We start from the raw sequence: 24,824 nt of genomic DNA on the forward strand, positions 1-24,824 counted from the left end.
GGTGTGCAATGAATCTAAAATATATGAAAGTTTAATTTTTATCATTACATTATGGAAAATAATGAACTTTTTCACAATATGCTAATTTTTTGAGAAGGACCTGTATGTGAATGTGTGTGTGAGAGAGAGAGACAAAACATGCTAAAATTACTAAAACTTTAACAAAAATGTAAATGAAAAGAGAAACTATAAAAACTAAATTTTATTTAAGATATTATTAAAATCTATAATAGTGTTCGTAACCCTAAATAATTTTTTTTGTTTTTTTGTTTTTGTTTTTTTGAGCAGCAAATCAGAATATTAGAATGATTTCTGAAGGATCATGTGACACTGAAGACTGGAGTAATAATGCTGAAAATTCAGGTTTCATCAGACAAATAAATTACATTTTAAAATATATTCAATAGAAAATAATTATTGGAAATTTTAAAAAAATATGTCACAGTTGTAATGGTTTTACTGTATTTTTGATCAAATGCATGCAGCCTTTATGAACATAAGAGACTTATTTCAAAAACATAAAAAATTGTTTCCTTTTGAATGTTAGTGTATATAAATATATAAGTGCTTTTAGAAGTTGTCAGAGTGCAGAAGTGCAAGCCACCGTTCTGTCAGTAATATCTGGACAGAACTGGGTCAACAACATGTGTAAGTGAATCTGAAGCATCTAAAAAAAATAGTAGGCAGCTCATCAAATAAGGCCGGTGCAGGAATGTGTTTGCTTGTCAACGTGCGTTATCTGTGTGAAATACCTCTGAGATTTGTAGTTATTAGCTATGAGGGATTGTAGGGGTTTATGCTGGCCCACAGGGTACTAATTAAAATCTGAACAGACATTCATGAGTTATGAATGCAGTCAAGTCTCGTTTGCCCTCATTTAATGGAACACTAAGGTGTAAATTTGTGAAAACGATAGCGAGAAACAATCAGATCTGTTCCTCAGCATAATACACGGGTTAAGCTGCCAACACCAATTATTTATCAGCAATTACTTAATAGCATAAACAGATCTTTGCTGATTTACTACTGACCAATTTTATTCATTAATTAGCAAGATTGAGGCATCTACTCATTCAGTAATGTCAGCAGCTAGCTGGCAAACCAGTTCTGCAGATCCAGCATCATTCAACAATCATCAACTTCGTGAATGTGAAAGTTTCTTACACTGCTGAATGTAGGATTCACTTACAACTCAAGCTGTTCACAAGAGCAAGTGCATTCATGGGATTGCACTTTCCACTCTGTAGTTTGGAAGCTAGAAATTGAGTTTTCAGGGCTCAGAAAGAAGGCCCAGAACACACACACAGCCCAATCTCACTGCAGTTCATATATATTTTACGAGGTGGCTAATTCGTACAACCGTTACAATTCGTATGAATTTGTACGAATGACCTACACCTAACCTCGCCCCTAAACCTACCCGTCACTGGGGTGTAGACAAATCATACAAAATCAAACTTATTATGTTTTGCCCCTAGGGAAATTAGTTCTCTACAGCAACATTTAACTTAGCAGTGAAATCTGCTCTCAGAGCTGTAAGAGCTGGACAAGCACTTTTCTGAATATAGAAAGTCCTCTGAACTGTGGATCCGGCATAATGGCGAAATATATCATGCATATAGGTGAATGCTAAGCCATGTGCCTTGGCTTATTACACTGGTACATCAATGTCAGTGTTCATAAACAGGTTGTAATGAAATCGCTTGCTCACCTGGACACTGAAGGAGCTCTACTACTCAGTATATGACTGACTACATACAGTAGTGGACATATACATTATGTAACGCTGTATATTCTACAGGGAAATTACTAGGTACTTTTCTATCAAGTGACAGCACACGGACACATGGATAGTTGAAGGAGAAGAAAGAAATTTGTTCACTGAACATTGTTTTGCAAATAAACCTTTTTTTTTTTGTCTTCACAGTATTCATGAACACAGCTATTCCCATCGCAGCAGTTCTCGTTGTAAGTATAAAACATTACGTCTGTTTTTTTAATTGAAACTATAAACACATACAGAAGTTGAAAAGCTCCTGTGTGTTTGTTTCAGACTTTCGTGGCTCATGTTCATCTGTCGGATGATGGAGATCTGTCCCCCGCTGTGGCCTTCGCCTCTCTCTCGCTCTTCCACATCCTGGTCACTCCTCTCTTCCTGCTCTCCAGTGTCGTCCGCTCCACCGTCAAAGCCCTGGTCAGGTCAGTTACAAACCACTGATGTGTGTTAAAATGTTTTTTATATTTTATTTAAAAAATGTATTAATAGCAGCAAACTAGGTTTGGAATCAGATCCTTTAACAATGTAAGGTCTGACATATGAAATGAGAGTTGAAAAAGATTTTTTTTTGGAAATATTTTTTTTTTTTATGTGTTTTTGTTTCCACACACATACACACACAATAGGACTTGAAGTATAAACTATCAATCAAATGACAGAAAACGTAATAGATTGTGTCCAACAGGTTTTAGCAAAGTTTTGATCATGCTGATAATTTTGCGATGTATCAAATATGATACAGTAGGCTTTATAGGGTTAACATTAAACTTATATTTTTCTTTTTTTATAACCCAGACTTCTTCTGCTGCACCAATTACGTGGTACAATTTACGGCTTAATCAGCATGTGGTGTTTTGCGATAGCAGTCGTTCTGCATATGAAAGTGATTTACAGCCAACAACGCAGGTTCAGGATTTACAAGTTTTAATTAACTACCCAGGGATATAATGAATTGTCCCCATGTGTTTCTCATGTCAATGTGTCATAAATCACGTCACATCAGCTGTGCGCTTCTTCTCATCGCAGATACACTCTCCTGTGAAGAAGAAATGTGTGTCTGTGAGCCCCAGGTTCAGTCTCATCAACCCAACCATGTGAAACACATTTAGAGAGGGAAGGCTGTATTTATAGTTTAGAAGCAGGTCATAGATCAGTGCTACCTGGAAAACACGCCACATGTGCCACTGCTCTCAATATATGACATGAAGGAAATCGACTGGCCGCTAGTGATCAACATTTCATGATAGCATCAGCTGTTTTCAGTCACTTTACAATATCATCTATTTGCAACAAAACACTCTAGAGAATAAAATGCATCTGTCTGACGTCTCTAAGTCTTGCTTCTCTCTGGATTTATGTTCTGCATGTTGGGGCGTGGTAGTATTTCAGACTGGAATTGAAAGGCGAGCAATAGCCAGTGCAGGTTTTCTCACAAAGAATTATATCCTTTTAGTGAATAGAGCTATACTGTGAATATTGCATAACTAAGTGTGTGATATTGATTACAGAGAGGTATATACTTTAGTCCTGTTTTATTTTTTAGGAAGGATGTCACAATGCCACCAAACTGGAGTTATTTCTTGATATTTGAGCAAATAATTGGCATCTAAGTAGAGTGCATTTGCAGTGATTGAATATGGAATGACATACTATATTGTTTTCTTCTGGCCAGTGTTCAGAAGCTCAGCGAGTTTTTCTCCTGTGACGAGATTGGAGATGAACAGGAGCCCAGAGCGACTGTCCTGCCCAATTCAAGCAATCACAACAAGTATCAAGCCCTGGTAAGTGAAGTCAGTTCACCTTAAACATTTATTCACATCAAGAATGAAAGAAATGGCAGATGGAATGTAACACCATGACCCAAAAGTTTTTTTTTTTTTCATATATTATGTAAACAAAACCTTTTATTTTGAATGTGATTAATCGCAATTAATCGTTTGACAGCACTAATAAAAATAAGTGCTTTAATGATATATAAATAGTTTTAATTTATTCAGTAAATACTGTAATTATAATTTGACTGAATTGCGCCTGTTGTCTGAATTGTAATTTCTTAATGTAAGACATAATTAAATGAATAAATAATTAATTTATTATTAAATAAAATTTGAAATTTGTTTAATTCTTGATTTAATTTTATAAAAAAAATTCTGTGATGATATTTTTTTTGTTGTAGTTGTTTTCATGGAATGGTCTGACATCCAGTCTGTTTTTATTTATTTATTTTTTTATTTTTTTATTATTATTATATGAAAAACAGCTGTGGATAAATTTTCATATATGAATAGGCAGACATAAATGCATTATATTGTTTAAAAGTCAAATTCTAGTTTTTGATATGAATAGGCCTTAAGGCTTATGCTGCCACCCTTTCACTAATCCAGCCATAGGGATCGCAATATTGTGTTATTTTTATTCATGACTGTGACTGTACATTATTTATGTTTGTAATATCACAGTACTAGTCGGCATGGAGAGGTTAGCAATGTTAAAGAGGCTTTTCACGCTGAGCTTCATCAGATATGTTGTTTTTCTCACCTCTAATAAAGCCTCTGAAGGTGGTGAACCGTAAGCGACCCATCAGAGATGACTGGAACAGCTTCACATTTCAGAGCGAGCAGGAGGACGAGCCGCTGGCGGTGTTGGATGAAGATATCTGCATCAAGGTGAGACTATGCAGGTTATTTCTGTACTCAGGTAGTAAACGGGAACCTGAGCGCCCATTATGAATGAGAATAACAGTCGTCCTCCTTTATGTCCATTCCAGATCACAAATGGATATTTCAGCTGGACTGACGGAACCCCAACCTTATCCAATGTGAATATTAAGATTCCTTTTGGTAAGTCCCATCAAAAATACATCTACACGTACTGAAGGTAGCGCTCATGTTGCTTTGAATGTGTCTTGTGGTATTTCCTGATCCCATCTACTAATTTAAAACATATAGTTTACCTATAAATTAAAAAATCTAGTTACATTCCAAACCCATGTGATTTCCTTGTTTATGTGGAAAACAATAGGAGACATTTTAAAGAAAGTTCAGGCTGCTCTTTTCCTTACAATAAAAATGTTGATGGTTGCTTATACTGTTAAGCTCCAAAAGGACATGAAGTATCATAAATGTAGCCCATACAGTATGACTTGTGTGATATATTCTAAAGCTAAATAATCATTTGCGTTCAGTCTTTGCGCTTGCAAATTCCACTGTGTAAATAGCAAAGAGCAAACTGGCTCTTAAAGGGAATGGGAAATGACAAGGTCTAAAGGTCAGAATCTATAACTTACATGAACAACAACAACCACGACAAATCACAAACATGACACTTAAATTAAATAATTTCATATATACTGATTTATTCATTAATGTGTAATATTTTTTAAACAAAGTATGAGTTCTAAAATATTTTCAGAATTTTTTCAGAAATCTTTTGCTTTAGACCATTTACAAGTGTTAAATCTTAAAATAAAATGTTAAGGTTACCACTGCATCTTTTTGAAAAAAAAAAATGCAGTGATTAAATATAGTTTATTATAGTTATTTTCAAATCTTCAATGTACTGTCATTATAAAAGAACTTCATTATTGCTTATTAAAAACTAACTTTACTAAGAGATTTGGTGTTGTTTCCAAATAAAACGAAAATTTATCAGCATCAGCTATTGGGCAAAATGAGTTATATCGGCATATCGGATATCGGCAAAAATCCAATATCGTGCATCCCTAATTATTTTAACATGATTTGTTGCTCCATGAAACCCATTTATCTTGATTCTTGATTGATTCTCTCTGCAGGTCAGTTAACTATGATAGTGGGCCAGGTGGGTTGTGGGAAATCATCTCTGTTGTTGGCTGCACTGGGCGAGATGCAGAAGATCTCTGGCACTGTTATATGGAACAGGTGAGATTTTTTTGATGTTCATGAAACATTGAGTTCAGTATAACATCTGGAGTGGTTGATAGTGTTGGAAATTATAATAATGAGTCTAATTCTGTGAGAATAGGGAAATCCAAACTACAACAATAATGACATGAGTAACAATATTGTTGGAATCACTTTAAGAATGATGTTTTTCCAGCTGGAGAATGTTAAAAACATGACAGCTAATCAGAATCCACCTGACTTCAAAGAGCTCAAGCATTTAAACAAACAAAACTGCAGCGTTTGCTTATAACAAACTGAACGTAACAGTCTGTTGGTGTGGATACTTATATGGTTTCATAATACTTATCACTTTTAGTGTGAATGAGCCTTGACAATAATTCAGCTAAAACTAACTGCTAACTCGCAATTCTTTTTCTCACAATTCTGAAGTCACAATGGTGAGTTATTATGTCCAATTCTGGGGGAAAGAAGAGAGAAAAAAAACTCACAATGCTCAAAAAAAAAAAAAAGTCAGAATTGCAAGAAAAAGATTTGTGACATATAAACTCACAGTTCTGATAAAAAAAAGTCAGAATTGAGAGAAAAAAAGTCAGATTTGCAAGAAAGAAAGTCCGAATTGCAGTATACAATTGTTTATATCTTGCAGTTCTGATTTTCTTTCTATAAACTCACATAAACTCTTTTCTTCTAAAAGTTGCGAGATATAATCTCTCAATTCTGAGAAAAAAAGTCAATTGCGTGGGGAAAAAAAATCTGAATTGTGAGATAAAAAGTCGCAACCTTGTTTTATTTTGTATACAGTGGCAGAAATGGGCTTCCATAAACAAAAGACAAATTCCCATTTTTCTAGTTATCTGTCTTACAGAATACCGCATCAAAATGTTTACCGATGTAGCTGATGGAAATTCTAATTATCGCTAAAATTTTGCAAGTGTCGCCAAAATCTTTTTTTTTTTTTTTTTTACTGTAACTGTAAATTCTGTGCCGACAATTAAAAAAACTTTGGAAAAAATTCGTGTTGAGAAAAAGGGCTTTAACGCAAATAATGTTGTATGAAAGAATTATACATGCGTCCACATCCCATTAAAGCACTGAATGACAGCATGTGTCATAAGATAATTATCACTCTTCAAATGTTTATTTCCTCCTCGCCTGTCTTTCCCCGGTGAACACAGGGTTGTGGTGGTAAGGATGAAAGATGGGAATGTGCTGTTAATAGAAAAGCTCTAATCGATGGCAGAAGTGGTCACCCTAATTTCATACCCAGGCCTGGTTGAAGTGATTGGTGTGATGATAGGAACTGAATCCCATTTGTCCATGAGAGCTCTCTGAATAAGTGTGCAGAGAATACATTGTAATAAGTAATGCCTTCCATAAGGAGCTTGAAATTGCTTAAATTATACTGTGGATGTTTTGGGGATTGGTAATTTTCAGTCGCTATTATATAAAGAAAATTTTCATAAGGGTCAGTAAAGTGAGGCTTTATTATGCTCAGTCTCTAGGTAATATAAAGCTGAGTATCGTGTTACCAGCTTCTCTTAATATTTCAAAGAGTATCTGAAGTAATGTGGCAGCTCAGTTTCAGGCTTGTGAAAAACACAGCAGGACGCTATAAAGGAGTAATTGGACTGCCACTGGTATTGATTCCAAATTTTGTGAGCCATTGGTTGACCCAGAAAGAATCCACATTGATTTTGGGGGAAAACCAGAAGAATTTTGGAAACAGGATTTATTGGAATCATAATGAGGAATCAGATTTCCTTTATTTTGACAGTGTTCAATGTCCTATAAAAAACAAGCTCTAACAGAAAAAAATTGGGAAAATAAGCTGCAGAAATATCTGGGACCAATTATTCTTTTTTTCTTTTTTTTTCTTTTTTTGAATGAGCTTTTATGTTTCTATTTTCCATTTTTATTTTAGTTTAAGTTAGCTTATTTGCATTTTAGATTTAATAATTTTAAAACTTCAAATTATTTGATTCCAGTTTTCAAGGTTTTCCATCTAATATTTATTTATTTACCTACTAAGTAAAATATTTTACATTCTTAGTAAGTTCTTTAATTCTCAATATTCTTGGGAACATAGGGAATACAATATATAAAGGTTAAAAATTTTATATACAGGTATAAAATATTTGAAAAGTCTGTTACATGAACCTTAGTCTCAAACAGCACATTTCACCAATGTGGTCGAAATGGAACAGTACCAGATCACCTTTAAAAAGCTCACTGCAATGGAAAGGTCATAATGTGCCAGTGCATCCCATAATGACTCAAATGTCAGCAGATCAAGGGCAACAGTGCCATTTCAGGAATATATGAGCACTAGAAACCCTTTCCCTCACCCTCTATACGTCACACTCATCTGAACTTCAGGGGTCAAACAGAGGCTGTGATGTTCCCGTCCACCATCATATCAAGTCCTCTTCACAAATTAGTCACCTGTTCATCAGTTCATGCTCTCATACAGGCTATTAGTGATTACAATGTTGATTTGAGGCTTGTGTTTTGATGCTCGCACACGCTTTTAAGATACGTGTCCAGGGTCAAGCACAATACAGAAGGGTGTTTGTTCAAGTGCCAGTCCCTCCTGGCAACAACCAACCAAATGAGCCCAAATCAAAGGGGCCACTTACGAGAACAATGGGATTAGACAGACAATGCGGATTCACTTAAAGTGTTTTAGATTAAAATATAACGGCGATGTTCATATCTGTAAGACAGAAGCATGATTTGGAAGCAGTCATTGAAATTAAAAGGTTACCCTTTTAAACCATCTGAATTTAATTAGACCCGAAAAAAAATAGTCACCTTTATTTAGATAACACTTTATACAATACAGATTGTGTCAAAGCAGCTTTACATTTTCAAACAGTAAATGCTCTTTAAATGAGTTAAACTTGAATAATGATGTAACTAATTTAATGCACAGACATTTTAAAGCAGGCCTAGCGCCTCTTGAGTATTGAAGTTTGTTACTACAACTACAATGCATAGGCCAAGCAGTTGCTTATGTGTTTAAATACATGCTTAAAGTATTTGACCCCGAAGGACACATGGATCCTACAGAATGACATAAGATGAATTATCTTTGAGTTATCTGAGCACTTATCTTCTCACCATGAGCACATTCTCTCTATGAGAACCATAGCTAGTATTCAAATAGCTTGCATGTTATGTGTGCTCAGTAAGCTGAGGGTTAAGCAAAATGTATGCTATGTCTAAAAATAAACTACAAAGCCTTACAGCACAAAATATCTTTTTGAACAGTCATCTGGTTTTCAAGCAGGCTAAATGTGGGTCTCCAAAAAGCAAATGTTTATACTACCAGTACCAAAATTTACTGTATTAGCTGGGTGTTGTCTAATTGGGAAGGAAATGTTTTTTACGTGTGATTGTTCATGTTGGACACAACGCATCTGGCTGATGATCAGAGAGGATCTCAGGCGCCGTGGCAAGAAAACCTCTCTTTTATCTGAATCATTTGACAGAGAAATGCCCACATGAATGACTAACATGTCATGTCTAAAACATCGTAAATAAGATATTTGTAGTAAGTAATAGATAAGCTAAATAGTCTTTGATCTCTAAAAGTTGATGCCTGTAAACATTTACTGTTTCTGTTTATTTTTGTCTGATATTTTGTTTTGTTTTAAGGAATCATACACAGTTTATGTAAAATGCTAATAATGTTTTTTAAATAACTGCCAAAATGCATGGTTTCAAATTTTTCTGTATTCTTTAAGTTTGTTTTTAAAAACAAGGTGGTGAGAGTATCAACGTTTCTTTTCTCAATCATTTATCATACAAATGTTTATCTGCCCAGATAAATGACTTTAACAGCTTCAAATGTCAACATTTCATTTCTTAAACAAAAATCTACAATACAACATAGCGAAGTTAGCTGTCGCTATTTTAGAAGTAGTAAATAAATTAGCAAATAAAGAAATATTTTGTTGTTGTTGTTGTTTCTTTAAACATTTACTACTTTGCAACATCATTTTCCAGATGCTTTTATCCAAAGCGACGTACAAATTAAGACATAGAAGCAATCAAAATCAACAAAAAAATTGGTTTTAAGCAGATCTTGGTAATAATAAAATATAATTGAATAATTTAATTATAATTAATTAAATAATTGTATTTAAAATTGTATTAAAGTTCTCCAGGGCCCCAATATATATATATATATATATATATATATATATATATATATATATATATATATATATATATATATATATATATATATATATATATATAATACAAGACTCTTTTCCATATCATTAAAATTTGTACAGTAATTATATTACCAGTACTTTACAAATTATTTGTCTTTGAGTTTTATTTGTCTTATTGGGTGCTTATTCCATGACATATTGTTAAGCTTAGCACCTCTCTACAAATCCTATGTCATAGTTTTAATAATGTAAGGCTTTTTATAATGGCACACGGTGGTTAATTACATCTCTCAGTATGGTGTCTAAAAATCACCTTCCTGGAACCGCAAGCGTCATCTGCTTTCTACGGTTCTCCCTCATGTGGATTGACAGTTTGCAGTACATTCCCATTAAAACAATCACAAAGAAGAGGTAATAAAGGTCAAAATGGAAACTGGTTAAGGCTAAACATGTTGCAGCAAGACTTAACATCTCCAAAACAATCTCTCTTAAATTGACATGTTGAGTCCTAGCTTAACTACAAAGTCATCATTGAAAAACACTGAATAAAAATGTATCTAATGGCTGTAGATGTGAAGTGGTATTTTCTTGTTCTTCTTTTTCCAGGTTTGAAAGGACAGAGCTTAAGAGCTTCGACTGCAGCTAATGCCTTCAGGCAGCAGAAAAGCTCTTATTTATATTCCTGTTGACATTTCAAGGACAATTTTGTTTTGTTTAGCCTCAAAGCTAATTTCGATTCAAACAGTGACACTTTATGGATTTAATTTGAATGCCATTGTATCTTGCTTTCAAAATACTTGCTATATTACAGCAGCATGATTATCCTTGACTGGAATCTCTTAGAAATTGCAATTAAATACAATAAATAATTCAATGTATTTATTACTGAGTTTTAGCTCTGATTCATATTCATTTTTTCTCAGCACAGTTTATCTGAATCTAATTTCTCCTCCTTGTTGATTTGCATTTTCTGTGTGTTCTTTGCAGACTGCACACTCTGGATGATGAAGGAAATGAAAGGTTGGTTCTTTTGTCTTACAAAGCTGCAAAACACAAACATAAACATTTAGAGCATCCTGCAGAGAGTCTGTTAATTACTGTGTACACGCTGAGGGTTTGTGGACGTGTCCTGTCATGCTGTGCAGTGCTGATGCCTTGCTCTGTGTTTGTTGGCAATAATCCCTCAGCTTTGTTCTTCAGGGCTCTTTAGTTCCTCTCATGCACTGTCAGCTATTTTATGAGGTCATTATAATGACAACAACACATATAAATATAACATTGCATATAATATTGTAGCTTTGCATGCTTTGCTCGAGTTTTTGAAATCAATTTACTATTAATTTTTTTTTTTTTTTTTTTTTTTTGACATTTTTACTTAGGCTGCTCATGTAGACAACATTTTAAGTCATAGTTTGGTAAACATGTTCAGACGGTAGGCAGCAAATTATTAAACCATCTAAGATACCTCATTTTGGCCAAAAGCAGTATTTAATGTATTCTTCATGGATGCACCAGAATGCATTGCGTTGAAGAGATTGTGTGAAGGGACATGTCGATTATGAATATATATTTATTCAGAACTGATAAGCATTGAAATTCTTTTCATATTGAGCTTAAATGTAGTGAGCCCCTAAAGGACATGGTGATTAGAGAAAAAAATATATTTCAGTCCATTTTGTGAGCAAACGCAATGTTTTTCTGTGGAACACAGCACTTTTAGGAGATAACGGAAAGGTTTTTTTTTAAACAAAGTTTATTGGGAAATGTAAAACTTTTGTGGGTGGATACAAAATTTCTTGAGGGACCAAAATCTTTGTGAGAGAACAAATATTTTTGAGAGCGAATGCAAAGTTTTTCTGGCAATGCAAAACTTTTACGAGAATGCAACTTTTTGCGAGTGAATGCAAAATTTCTTGAGGCAACAAAACCTTTCTGAGAAAAAAACTTTTTATTTATTTATTTATTTATTTATTTTGTGAGTGAATGCAAAGTCTTTTTGGGAGCACAAAACTTTTATTAGGAAATAAAGATTTTTGTGAGCGCAAAAAATTAGCATGAGAACAAATTTTGGGGGGTGAATGTTTCTAGTGAGAGAACGCATTTTTGTGAGGGAATGCAAAGTTTCTCTGCGAACGCAAAATTTTGAGAGAATGCAAATTTTTGTGAGCGAATGAAGAATTCTTTGGTGAACGCAAAACTTTTGCACGAGAACAAATTATAGTGGCCAAAAGCATCGTTTTTTGGGTGAATGCAAAACTTTTATTAGAGAGTTAATTTTAGTGCGCGAATGTATAGTTTTTGGGGAAATGTTTGCATATTGCATATTTGCATATTGTTTCCATAACTATGTCCTATTAGGGACTAAAGAAATACAATTTTATTAGTAAAAAAAAAATACTTCATTAACTTACATTAATGGTTGCTGTGATTTTGCCAGTTCACACATTACTGTCCAAAAACTTAGACCGAACGCTATTTCCTGTAAATTTATTCCGCAATTATGATTGGTCAGTTGGGATGTTGTTCCAGGATCAACAAGGATTTCTCTCAACATGGGGACAGGAGAGCTGTCAGTCAATAAAATGGCCTTACTTATTTGAATCAGTAACTCAGTTTCTTGTAAATTGAAAAAGTAACGTTACTTTACTAGTTACTTGGAAAAAAAATTAATCTGATTACGTAATGTTACATAAAATCTTCTATGAGTTACTGTTTCAAGTAAGTAATGCCATTTATTGACTGACAGCTCTCCTGTCCCCATGTTGAGAGAAATTGGGAGTAAGTGCAGAGGCGTTGGGTGCGCTGTGTGAACATGACGTTACTGTAGTTCTAGACTAAATGTGAACAATGCTTTTACTCATCTCACCTGCACAAAAACTGATTCAGTATTCCTCAAAATGAATAAAAACAGTGAAATGCAACCTTAGAATATGACGCAAACCCGCAATAATTAAATAAATCGAATAATGCAAAAGATTCTAGAGAGTAGCACAATATTGTAAATTATTTATTTTAGAAGTAACTGTCCAGAACACTGGGCATGCCGAGACAAAGCTTGTCTCAAATTGATAAAAAAAAATATATATATATGCTGCATTCTGCAATACCTTATTTTGAAGAAACTGTGGCTAGTCAGGCTGCTAAAAAATTGTGCCTGCTAGGTTTTGAGAAATTTTTGCTTTGGCCACTTGATTATATGGCAAGTGGAAAGAGGACAGGAAATGATGTGAAAACCAGACTGGGAAATGACACCAGCTGGATTTGTGTTGCTTTGTATTTGCACAACACTAGCATTTACACTAGCTGCTAAACCATGGCTCTAACAGAGACAGCTGCAATTTTAATGGCTTTCTTATCTGCTGTAATGGGTGAACTCATTTGGTTTGTCTGTTAAATACATAAACTCTGTAGGGAACAGCTCAGGTATTAGCTATTTGGAGGACTATTAAAAAGCGTTTTACTGTCTAGGTGACAGTTGGTGCTGATGATAAAATGCACTACCGTCCCCTCGGTCATCAATAAAACAGCACGCGCTGTCACAATGTGTGAATGAGTGTGTGAGTGTGTGCAGGTGTCTGTCCTGTTCTTGGCACTTAAGCTGGAATGGCAGCCAAGAATAGACGTCTCTTATTACTGTTGGCGGCAATCACTATGTCATACATTACAAAGCCAAGGTGTGTTATTACCGGACATTTCAAAAACCATCTGCTATTTCATTCAAAAAGCTATTTGGATACTTCAAAAAATGCTGCCTGTTATCTAGAAATAGTGTAAATTCTCTATTAGAGCATTATTTTTATGCGATGGGCAATTTTTCCAATAAAACTCGACAAGCAATCACAATCCATTCTTCTCACAGCTGAACTAGAAAACGGTACTGTTTAGAATGGAATACTAGCAGGATGCATACTGAATACTGCACAGCTTACACTCAATATATTTTTACTGTTTAAATATGTATGTGAAACAGTACACATTATGTATGCAATAAGAAGCATTTTGAACCGTCCCTGATAGCACACGTACATCATGGAGAGATCTAGTTGACATCTGCAAGACGTATTTTTTAGAGTGTTTGCTCATCTGCAATACATCAATAAGACATTTCATATCAGATATCAAATAGACATTTAGAAAAGATGTTTATGATTTAGAATGTATGTAAAACGGACATCTATCAGATGTCAAATAGACGTTTAGAAAATATGTTTATGATTTAGAATATATGTAAAACGGACATCTATCAGATGTTTGTACACAGCAGATGCTTCGCAGATCAAGTGATCTTTAACAGACATCTTGCAGACGTATGTGTGCTATCTGGGGTCACATGACCTTAGACATAAATTTAAGTGAGCAAGTGACATTCACTTGCTGGCATGAGATTGACCTTCATGAATGAAATGTGGTTGAAGAATGACAGTTTTGTCTCTATGTTGAAAAAATATTACATGCTAAATGTTGCAAAAAGAAAACAAAATAAATAAATCAACATTGACATTTTAAATAAATGTTGTAAAACACATTTGATTCAACAGTAATTGAACCTTGATGTTGAGTAAACATTTAATCATAAAAAAATGCTGAAACATTTACTGCTTAATGGTTGTAGAAAAGGTTAATAAAAATCAACAATGATGTTTTTTCGAACTGTTGCATATCCGCATTGATTTTATTTGATAAATCAAAAACAAAATCAACATTGATTGAACCTTGATTCATGATGTTGATTCACCTATGAATAAACATTAAAATGCTAAAAATAGTGAAACAACGTTTACTGCTAAAAAGATGAACACTACTAACAAATCAATGTTAAAATTTTTAACATTGCATTGTAAAAGACATCGAAACAATATTGCAATATCTATGTTGTTTCTATTTAAAAAATAGAAGAAAAAAAAAACAGTAATTAAACTTTGATTCATGACACTGAAAAATGTGAAAAATGTGAAACAATATCAATGTTGATTCAAACTGAAACAAAATTTAACTGTGATTCATTATGTTCAATGATGTCCACACATTAAATTAAGTTTTGTGTAAAAACAATTTTGGCAAGCCAATCGAATGAAGAAAGAAAAATATAGTTGATATAGACTATGTAGACTTGATGCACACGTAGGTTGCCAGATGGATGACACAAACAGGAACAAGTGCACTTGACGATGAATGAAATTAAATACGCTGTGTTTTCCGCCAACTGGCAACCTGGGGTGCTGAAATACAATTGTTTAGCATTGTTTTTCAGGCCGGATTTCACAAACCAAAACAAACACTGACATTCCGTGCCGGAACGCACTTTTTCAAAGGAGAATAACTGACTGCAGCATTGTTTTTCAGATATACATGTTAACTTAGCATGTTTCTTAAATATCTGCAAACATATTATGGTATTTTTATGCTTTAGTAGAGTCAAAATCTTACATACAGCACCTTTAAGGCTCGTTCTAACTGTACTCATTGCTATATAAAGCTTCACTGGTTCGGTTGCACTGTATTGTGATTCAGTCATACATGATTACACAGCACTTCTCCGGCCTCCTGTTACATGGCATCAGCAGCAGCGCTTCAGGTTTAATGTGGAGATGAGAGAGGTGTACTGCAGAGGTCACGCTTGTGTGTGTAAATGTCTTTTATGATGTTTTAGGGGAACCTTTTAAAGTGATATTTATGTATTTGTGCTTTCAGCCCCACAGATGCAGCTGCAGAATGGGATATCAGGTGTGTATCACACAGACACACACATACCACAAGAGACTTGATTCACTAGCTCAAATTTAAAGCAGTTTCTGAATACTAATCAGAAAGGTTAATTCTTACCATAAGACACGGACACTGACATCAGATACTGTTTGTTAGAGCTCACAGTAAATGTTAAAGAAACAGTACACTAAAAATGATAATTTTGTCATTCATGTGTAGCCCTCAAGCTGTATGTTTGTTTTTTAGGGGATCACAAAAGAAGAAATATTTTACACTATTATTATCATATTCTACGTTTTGTCCTAACTAACTGTGATCACAATTATTTTGCTGGTCTATTGTGTAGCCCTGCCCACAAAGGAATCTTATTGGTCAACAGACTGCCTAATATTGCTCTGTATTGACTATAAGATCAAGTTTGACTTATTTATGCACATGTAACAATAGTTCATAACAATAGACAACATGACAAAATTCTTTAAACTAAAATTAAAATAAAAAAATATAAAAGTAAAAGCTAATTCATTTTTTTTTAAATAATGCTATAAAAGTAAATAAATTAAACTTAACACTGTAATCACCACAAAAAACAACAGTTCATAGTGACCCCATCTGCTCCAATGAGGGGGGAAAGAACAACATGAAAGTTGCATAGAAGTGATGATTCATGCATACACTGTAAAAAATGACTGTGAATTTAACGGTAAAAGACTGTAAAAATGCTACAGTAAAAATCTGTTAAATGATTCATGGTAAATTCCCCTACTATATACAGTACATGGAAAAACTATATTGGACATTACATGTAATTTTACGAAAGTATACCGTTTTTGGAAGTGAAAAAGATTGTATAATTTACAGTGAATAAACGTAAATTGACATTCCCAGAATTCCCTGCATTAAATTTCAAATGTAATGTTTTTTTGTTGAAATAACTATGTTTCTTCTTAGTTTTTTCTTATCAGTTTTGTATATTATTGTTGTGTGTTACACCTAATGTTGTTTAATGAATGTTTATTGCATTATTTTAGTTTCATGTGTGTTACCATGATGGCGTTTAGTGCTTGTGTGATTGACACTGTGCACCTTCTATATATGTTATTATTTAAAAGCTGCTTGTGATGGGCTCTGCATTTGGTGGTTATCAGTGTATTACAAAGGTACAAAACAGATTTCCGTACTTCAATAGGTTGGTATATTAACATTATATCAGTTAATGAAATTACGGTATTTAACTGTAAAATGTTTCTACCGTATTTTTTGCAGTAAAATTCCGGCAAACACAGCTGGCAGTTTTTAATCCATAAATTTTACGGAATGTATATTTCAGCTTCCCTCCACATCCATTGTAGCTCTCAAATAAAAATATGGCACAAGTTGATTTTGACTTGAATTCTAAAGATCATGAGTTCAGCAACAACATTCAGGTTCAGCAAATGGTGACATAATTAGCATTTTTTTGTCTACTGTTGCTGTGAATAATGATTTTTAGAGTAGGTCAGATCAAAAAAAAAAAAAAAAAGCTTGAACAAGCCTTTCTTTTATATTTAAGAGCAACATTGGTGTTGTGAAGGAGGTCACTGATGTTATGGCAACCCCTCTGACAGGAAAAGAGGTGCTGTGGCATATGCTTCCCAGAAGCCCTGGCTCCTAAACACCACACTAGCGGAGAACATCACTTTTGAGATGCCTTTAATAAAGCAAAGGTAACTGACCTTCATTTACTCCATGCTCACTCCTTGGATTTGTTGCCCACACATTTATCTTTAAAAAAAGCCACCATATGGCATTTAGATCCAGTGTTTCTGTCTAATGGGCATTCTGTATGCATTAACCTGTGTTTAGCATCCAGTTGCTCTAGTGATGTACAAAAGTCAAGTGTTTATTCATCTTTTTAGTGTCCTTTTGTCAATATATAAGCATCCTCTATTCCCATCTGACATTCAATCATTATCACCTCTTTAAGCTTCAGTGACAGTCATTAGACAGATGTGGCCTTCAGAAAGTACACCGCTTCTCATAATCTGTGTTTTACAGCTGCCCCAGCGGCTGATACGTGTCAGCAGTGTCTGTACTAAACATACATTGATCTATTTATTTGCTTACAGCCCACTTTTAATTTTAAGACGCTCTCAGAGTAGAAAAAATCTTTGGCGAAAAAGTCCGTTGTCTACTGTCAGTAGTGTAAAAATAAATGAAGCACAGATTACACGGAAGTCACTTTCAAACCTTTCTGTTCGTCAATGGTCCAAATTTGTGTGAAAAACGTGCAAAATCGCGTGGGGAAATGTGAAATTCCAAATCACACAGATTCCTATTGAAATGACTGGATTTTGCCAAGTAATGGCAAGTTTTACTGCATCTTTGGTCAAAGTTTCTTGTGCTAATTTATTTTTTCATGACTGTTTTGCGCTCTTTGACTCTCAGAATCTCAGCTCTGAGGTTGTTAATCAATGGTATTTGCTTCTATTGAAGCTGTCAGCCGCATTATTTCAACTTAATCTTACAATAATTTTGTTTAGAAATAATTTTGCGTAAAGAAAATACCACCAATCAGAGTCACAACAAGCAAAATGCGCTAAAATTGATTTTTTAGTTCCACCCACTTGTGTATATATGTGTATTAATATGTATACTTATATATTTAAAATGACTAGTTTTATATTTCTCTGTCATTATTAATTTGATTCATGTCATTCGCAATGGTACCTTGTACCTTTGTCTGATTTTCAAGTTTGTAATGTTATGATTCACCTCATACCCACTTGGCTTGGTTCATGGCTCATAACACCTTAACAAAGATACATTTTTCAAAATCCCTATCAGAGAAATAAATGGGGAAAAAAATACTTCCAGAACCAATACTGCTAGAAAAAAGGGGGTTGGCACTAATGCATTCTAATGCGTAGATCCGCCCACAAAGAAGTCTCATTGATCAATGGTCACATTTAGCATTGCTGATCATGCATTTAGTGTTCCGATTGGCTTTGATTGTATTGTGTATATTTTCACATTATTGTGGACAGACACATTTGTTAAAGCACAGATTGTTTTGACAAATTATATTTGGAGGGAAATTGTAATCTTTGGACTATGGCATCATTCTCAAATAGATTACTTTCAGTGGTTTTGATAGTGTTTGTCTGTATTTTTTTATTTTTTTACTTATTTAAAGTGGTAATGCTTTAAAACGCTATTATATCAGTGACAGAGCCCATGCAAAGAATCAGTCATTCATTATTAACCACTAATTTTATCTCAACATCAATATTTCAAAAGGTACTAAAGCTAGATTACCACATAGTGTTAAGTGTCTAGCCAGCTGTGCTTCTGTCTCATATCTTTTGCTGTTTCCAGGTACAGAGCGGTAATTGAAGCATGTTCTCTCGAGCCGGACATTGACATCCTGCCCCAGGGGGACCAGACAGAGATTGGAGAGCGGGTCAGTGTGCCGCCCATATGACTTTGGTGATGCATTTCATTACCAGCCATCTGGAATGGCTTTAGTACAATGGTAGAGTTTCAGTTATGAATGGGTCATACTGAATTCCACTGATAAACATACATAACATATTCCTCATGTTTTAGTATCCAGGCAGCCATTAAAAAGATACCGTCTCTTTTGTTTACTCTCAGCTTTTTAGTTCAGGTCATATTTAAGGCAGCCTGATGTTGTAAATGGCTTTCAGGTTGTTCCTAAAAGCAGTCTTCCAGCTCATTTAAAGAGTTCAGTCAACATGATCAATACACATGCCAAGTGTGTGCAGTACAGTTACCCTAACAGCTTCTACAACCCTGCCCCTTCCTAATGGGGTGTTTTATCAATACATACTTGCTGGTAACTTTCCTCTTCCTATTCTTTGCTCTTTCCAGGGCATTATTCTTTCCGGAGGCCAGAGGCAGCGAATCGGTGTCGCTCGAGCTCTTTATCAAACCACCAATGTGGTGTTCCTGGTAGGTCCAGATAAAGCTATACATGCAAATCAGTGAGACGTCAATTAATTTTTTCTTTTATCGTAGGATGATCCGTTCTCAGCACTGGACATTCACCTGAGTGATCACCTGATGCAGGAGGGCATTCTTAAACTACTGAGGGAGGAGAAGAGGACGGTGGTGCTCGTGACACACAAACTACAGTATCTCCCACATGCAGACTGGGTACTTCACATCCAAATACACTTATTTAAAGTTCTTTCCCTATCAAGAATTGATTAAAACCAATTGGTCAGAATTTTGATGGCTATATCAGGATTAGGAAGAAGAGCAGACTTGGACTTTTGACTCTTCTCTGTTGTATCGGAAAGAGAAAAAGCAAACGGTGAGCTCTGCGATGTAGAAGCCTAATTTAAAAGTCAAATTTCACAAAGGCTGAGCTTTACTTATGAATTATTAACCTACAATAATCACTTGTCGTCTACCCACAGAACCTACGTCAAAAATTATTTCTGTAGGAATGTGTTTTATTTATAGCCCAATACAAGCCTGTTGTAAAGGATGAATTAATCTGGTTTCTGTCACGTTTTCACCTGCAAATCATACTAACACGATTCATTATAGATCTCAATGAGCAAAATAGACCATCTGGTCTATAGAAAAATCTAATTAAATTCCCAATTGGCCTATGGCAAGCCATTTTGACTTTTATTCATTCTCAGGATGTGAATTCTTGATTTCAGGAATTAGATTTCTACTAGTAACAATTGATATTTTTGATATCAGCAATTACATTTCCACTAGTAACAATGTCAGTTCTTGATATCAACAATTCAATTTTCACTAGTTAAAATGCTTATTCTTGATATCAGGAATTACATTTCAACTAGTAAAAACTATAATTTTTGATATCTGTATTTGTATTTTCACTAGTTAAATGTCACAATAGGCCATCATTCAAAATCAATTGTTGATATCAAGAATTAATTTCTTACTATTTGAAATTCCAATTCCATATATCAGAAATACAATTCTTAATAGTAAAAACCTTTATTTTTGATATCAGTAATCACATGGTTATTAGTACAGACGTCTATTCATGATATCAACAATTTAATTCTTGATATCAACAATTTAATTGTTACTAGTGACAATGTTCATTTCTGATATCATGAATGTGATTGTTACTAGTAACAAGTTATTTTAGATTTCAGAAATTACCCTCCCAATTGTTGATATCAGAAATACATTTTCAGATATCAGAAATGAACATTGTCACTAGTGTTGATACCAAGAATTAACATTTCAACTAGTGACAATGAATTCTTGATATCAATAATTCACATTTTTACTTGTAAAAATTTAATTCTTGATATCAAAAATTATATTTCTACTAGTAAGAAATACAAAGCTGATATGTGCATTTAGAATTGTAACTAGTAAGAAATGCATTTTTGATATCTGTAATAGTTTTGTTGCCCTTTTAACATTTAAACATGTTTTGTTGATATCAGCAATTAAATTGTTGATATCAGCAATTAAATTGTTGATTTCAGCAATTAAATTGTTGATATCAGCAATTAAATTGTTGATATCAACAATTTAATTGCTGATATCAACAATTTAAAAGAGAACGGCACATTCGATTGCCCTCTCATGAAAAAAAAAAAAAAAACGTTCCTGTAGGCTATTTTTAATCATTATTTTGTTTTCATCTTGGCAGAGGCTACTTACACTAACTCCACCTACCAACATATGGTAGTGTTACACAACACTGCAAAAAAACATCTTACAATTGTCAGCTTTATTGATGCAGGTGGTAAAGCTCAGAGCAGCTATATTTTGACAAGGACCTGAGTTCGATTCCACTTTATGTAGTACGAAAAGCATCAAGCTACGATTACTGCAAGAAAATACTCCTATTATTAAATAGCATTGTTGCTAATAAAATATGCTATTTTCACTTAGTGTAAATAGAATTCATTGTATTCAAATAGCCCCTGCCAAAATCTAATTCTAAACTATCAGCCATTTCAACTGGAAGATGAAGGCTGTGATATTAATTTTATGTACTAGAGGGAGCCATAGGATAAGGAATCTTCTAAGCCTTTTTCAGTTTTATTGAAAATAAATGTAATAAATGTGTATAACCGTAGTGTAGCGACAGTAGTTTCATATTATTAGTGTGCATAGAAATATGTGAAATGCTCATAGATCATTAACCCCAATAAAACACACAGTTTCCAGACATGATTAAAAATATAGTGCTGTATTACAGCGCGGTTCTAGGCCCTTTTAGGTGGGCTTCAGCCCCCCTATTTGTTGTCTCAGCCTCCTTAAACTATAATCAGCTATCTGAACGATCAGACCAGTGCTGCAAGATGGCATGAGTGAGATCTCAATTTGGTATTCACGCGCTGTGATATTGTTACTGTGCGCACACAACATTAAAATACACACAATATTATGTCACAATAATTGTCTTGACGAGTATCCAAGTAAACACAGTCGGTTACGTCTTAACTGTTAAGAAAATATTAATGTGTGTCAGTATAACGAATCCATGCATATCTTATATTACGCTAATACTGTTAATAAAACAACAAAGGAAAAACAGAAGCACTCACTTCTCTTAAGTAACTTATGTAACTTTAATAGGTATTTGTGTCTGTTTATTTCATACAGTAATACAGTTTTCATAAGCACTGTAAAATACTGTTTATTTAGGAAATTTGTATCTAATGGTCTCTCTGAGGCCCAAGCCCCCCTGAGGATGAAACCCTAGAACCGCCCCTACATTTAAAATGAAGACACCATTTTTTACATAACATATAGTCACTATTCTGTTTTATTTTGTGTTGTTTCTGTGTTCTTCTGCGCATGAATGTACTAGTAGAAACTAGTGAAAATTTAATAGTTGATATCAAGAATTCATATCCTGCAAAAGAATAAGTCAACACGGCTTGCCTATTGCCATTCCCAGGATATAAATTTGTGATATTAAGAATAATGTTTTTTTTTTACTATTAGAAATTTAATTGGTGATATCGAGAATTAACATTGTTACTGGTGGAAATGTATTGCTGATATCAAAAATAGCCATTGTTACTAGTAGAAATCTAATTCCTGATATCAAGAATTAACTTTTTAACTAGTAAAAACTGAATTGTTAATATCAAGAATTCATATCCTGAGAATTAATAAAAGTCAAAACGGCTTGCCATATTTGGCCACTGTTTGCAATAAGAGAAATCAAACTGCCAACCAAACCAAAGCCATTTAACCAAAATAAGGTCACTGCAGGTTTAGAATTAGCAAATCATTCTTTTCTTACCTAACCTGATTTTGTTTTTCCCCAACAAGAAATTTTCCATATTCAGACACCTTATAAGATGTAATAGGCACAAATGCTGTACTCAGACATGTCTCTCAGGAAACACTTCTTACAATGCACCAAACTCCTACATTGTAAGCTCAGTAGCATGAAACACTACTTTTTTTAAAAAGTGAGACGTTACATTTTCGCATTTCTTCTAATAAAAGTAACTAAATATGTTACTTTCAATTTCTCTCTTCCCGAATGGAAGCACTATTTTACTTTTATTTTACTTTAACTTGCAGAGATTTTACTTTTATATCAAAAATATTGCAGGTTCAGGTTCAAGTTAAGCTGAATTGACAGCATTTGTGGCATATGTTGATTACCACACACACACACACAATCTTAATTTTTGGAATACTTTGTGCAAATCAACATGTCATAGGTGTGGTCAAATGTGATTACTTTGTAATTAACCTAGGATATTACTTCATTCAAAATAAAACAATAAATTAGCTTAGAAGTTACATTAGAAGTGGATAGTATGAGAATCTTCTATAATTATCCTATAGCCTAATTATTTTCCTTACCTCATGTTCCCTGAAAACATTTTGAGATCGTACACAGTAAATCTGTTTTGTTTTAAGGTGGTTTAGACATGTTTACTGGAAAAGTTTTGATATGTTTTTTTCTTAGACATGGTTTGATTGCAAACATTTCTTTAGTTAATTTAAGAGTAAATATGTATAGTTCCAAATGCTTTGGCCGAACATATCTAACCAAAGAAAGCATGTTAGTGAAATTGTAATTCTCAAGTCTAGACATAGTCACTTTAAGCTGACAGATAGAAAGGGTCAGGCTTGCTGTTAAATATTGGCTTTACTTCTCATGGGGCATTAAAAATGTCCACCATCTTATATGTGGCAAATGTAGTAATAATTCAATGTTGTTTCTTTTGTAGATCATTGCAATGAAGGATGGCAGCATACAGACAGAAGGGACATTAAAGGACATCCAAATGTCTCAGCCTGAGCTCTTCAAGCAGTGGAAGACTCTGATGCACAGACAAGACAAAGAATTTGAGAAGGTAGTCTGTACAAAATTAATGAGATACTAGAGGAAGTGATTTAAAGGGCAAGTTCATTAGCTTTGCTTTGTAATGCCAAATTCACTTGACCTTTTTGTTGACATTTGTTTGCATTGTTCGAGAGATTGGAAAAAGTAATCTCTATGTTTATGCTGACAAAATATAAGCTTGGAAATCAAAAAGACAGGACACAGGGGATACACTGAGAAGAGAATGCATGTAAAATGGGACCTAAATGGACAAAACAGGGACTGTAATAAACTCAAGTCTTCAAAAAAGTGTCTAATATGCCATCTAGTGGGCAACACAGCTTCCAATCAGGTCATTGAACTGTCCTTTTGTGTAAAAAAAAACCAAAACATTAAGCATCAGGACTTTGAAGTACCTCAAGGAACTGTTTTGGACCCCTTCCTGTTCATCTTCTACATGTAATATCTCACAGTATTTGGACCAAAACTACCTGCAGATGTTCTTTATAGGCTCATTCATTATAGTCTCAGATCTTTCAACATGTGCAGGAGGATGTAAGGATGTTCTTGCAAAACAGGTCATGTCAGGCCACTATTATTCAGCGGACCTTTTCAGAAACCCAAATACTTAGGCAAAGAACTGGAAACAAATCATACAAAGAATTAAATTGACATTTGATTTATACTTAACTAGCCAAATATGCTAAACAGAATACCCTGTTCTCCATTATTTTGTGATCCAGGAGACAGTAGATGAGAATATGACGGTGCTGGAAAGAAAAAACCTGAGGCGAGCCATGTACTCCAGAGAGGCTTTAAAGACTGAGGTGGAAGAGGAAGGTAACAGTAGATGAATATGCGGCAAATCACTAATATGAGCTTTTTTTTTTTTAGCAGAGTTTGTATTAGATGCTCATCTGATACAATAACTGATTTTTTCTGCAAGCTCCTTGCAATTAAAAGACAAT

General features: G+C 34.1%; 1 protein-coding gene across 4 annotated transcripts in view; it reads left to right on the forward strand.

Moving 5' to 3' along the window:
* LOC109088442 (ATP-binding cassette sub-family C member 8-like) overlaps window positions 1-24,824 on the forward strand; it is a 78,452-nt gene that overhangs the window by 35,955 nt on the left and 17,673 nt on the right. For all 4 annotated transcript variants that reach the window (XR_006158653.1, XM_042753742.1, XM_042753740.1 and 1 more), the window contains 14 exons: window positions 1,928-1,968; window positions 2,054-2,199; window positions 3,450-3,558; window positions 4,327-4,443; window positions 4,545-4,617; window positions 5,571-5,676; window positions 10,830-10,862; window positions 15,534-15,566; window positions 17,156-17,254; window positions 18,906-18,990; window positions 19,422-19,502; window positions 19,569-19,706; window positions 23,762-23,887; window positions 24,600-24,696. Coding sequence is in view for 3 of the 4 variants with exons in the window: in XM_042753742.1 (XP_042609676.1) it covers window positions 1,928-1,968; window positions 2,054-2,199; window positions 3,450-3,558; window positions 4,327-4,443; window positions 4,545-4,617; window positions 5,571-5,676; window positions 10,830-10,862; window positions 15,534-15,566; window positions 17,156-17,254; window positions 18,906-18,990; window positions 19,422-19,502; window positions 19,569-19,706; window positions 23,762-23,887; window positions 24,600-24,696 (1,284 nt within the window). In the remaining variant the exon portion in view is untranslated. The remainder of the gene's footprint in view (window positions 1-1,927; window positions 1,969-2,053; window positions 2,200-3,449; window positions 3,559-4,326; window positions 4,444-4,544; window positions 4,618-5,570; window positions 5,677-10,829; window positions 10,863-15,533; window positions 15,567-17,155; window positions 17,255-18,905; window positions 18,991-19,421; window positions 19,503-19,568; window positions 19,707-23,761; window positions 23,888-24,599; window positions 24,697-24,824) is intronic.

The sequence above is a fragment of the Cyprinus carpio genome, chromosome B25 (genome assembly GCF_018340385.1).
Source record: "Cyprinus carpio isolate SPL01 chromosome B25, ASM1834038v1, whole genome shotgun sequence".
NCBI lineage: Eukaryota > Metazoa > Chordata > Actinopteri > Cypriniformes > Cyprinidae > Cyprinus > Cyprinus carpio.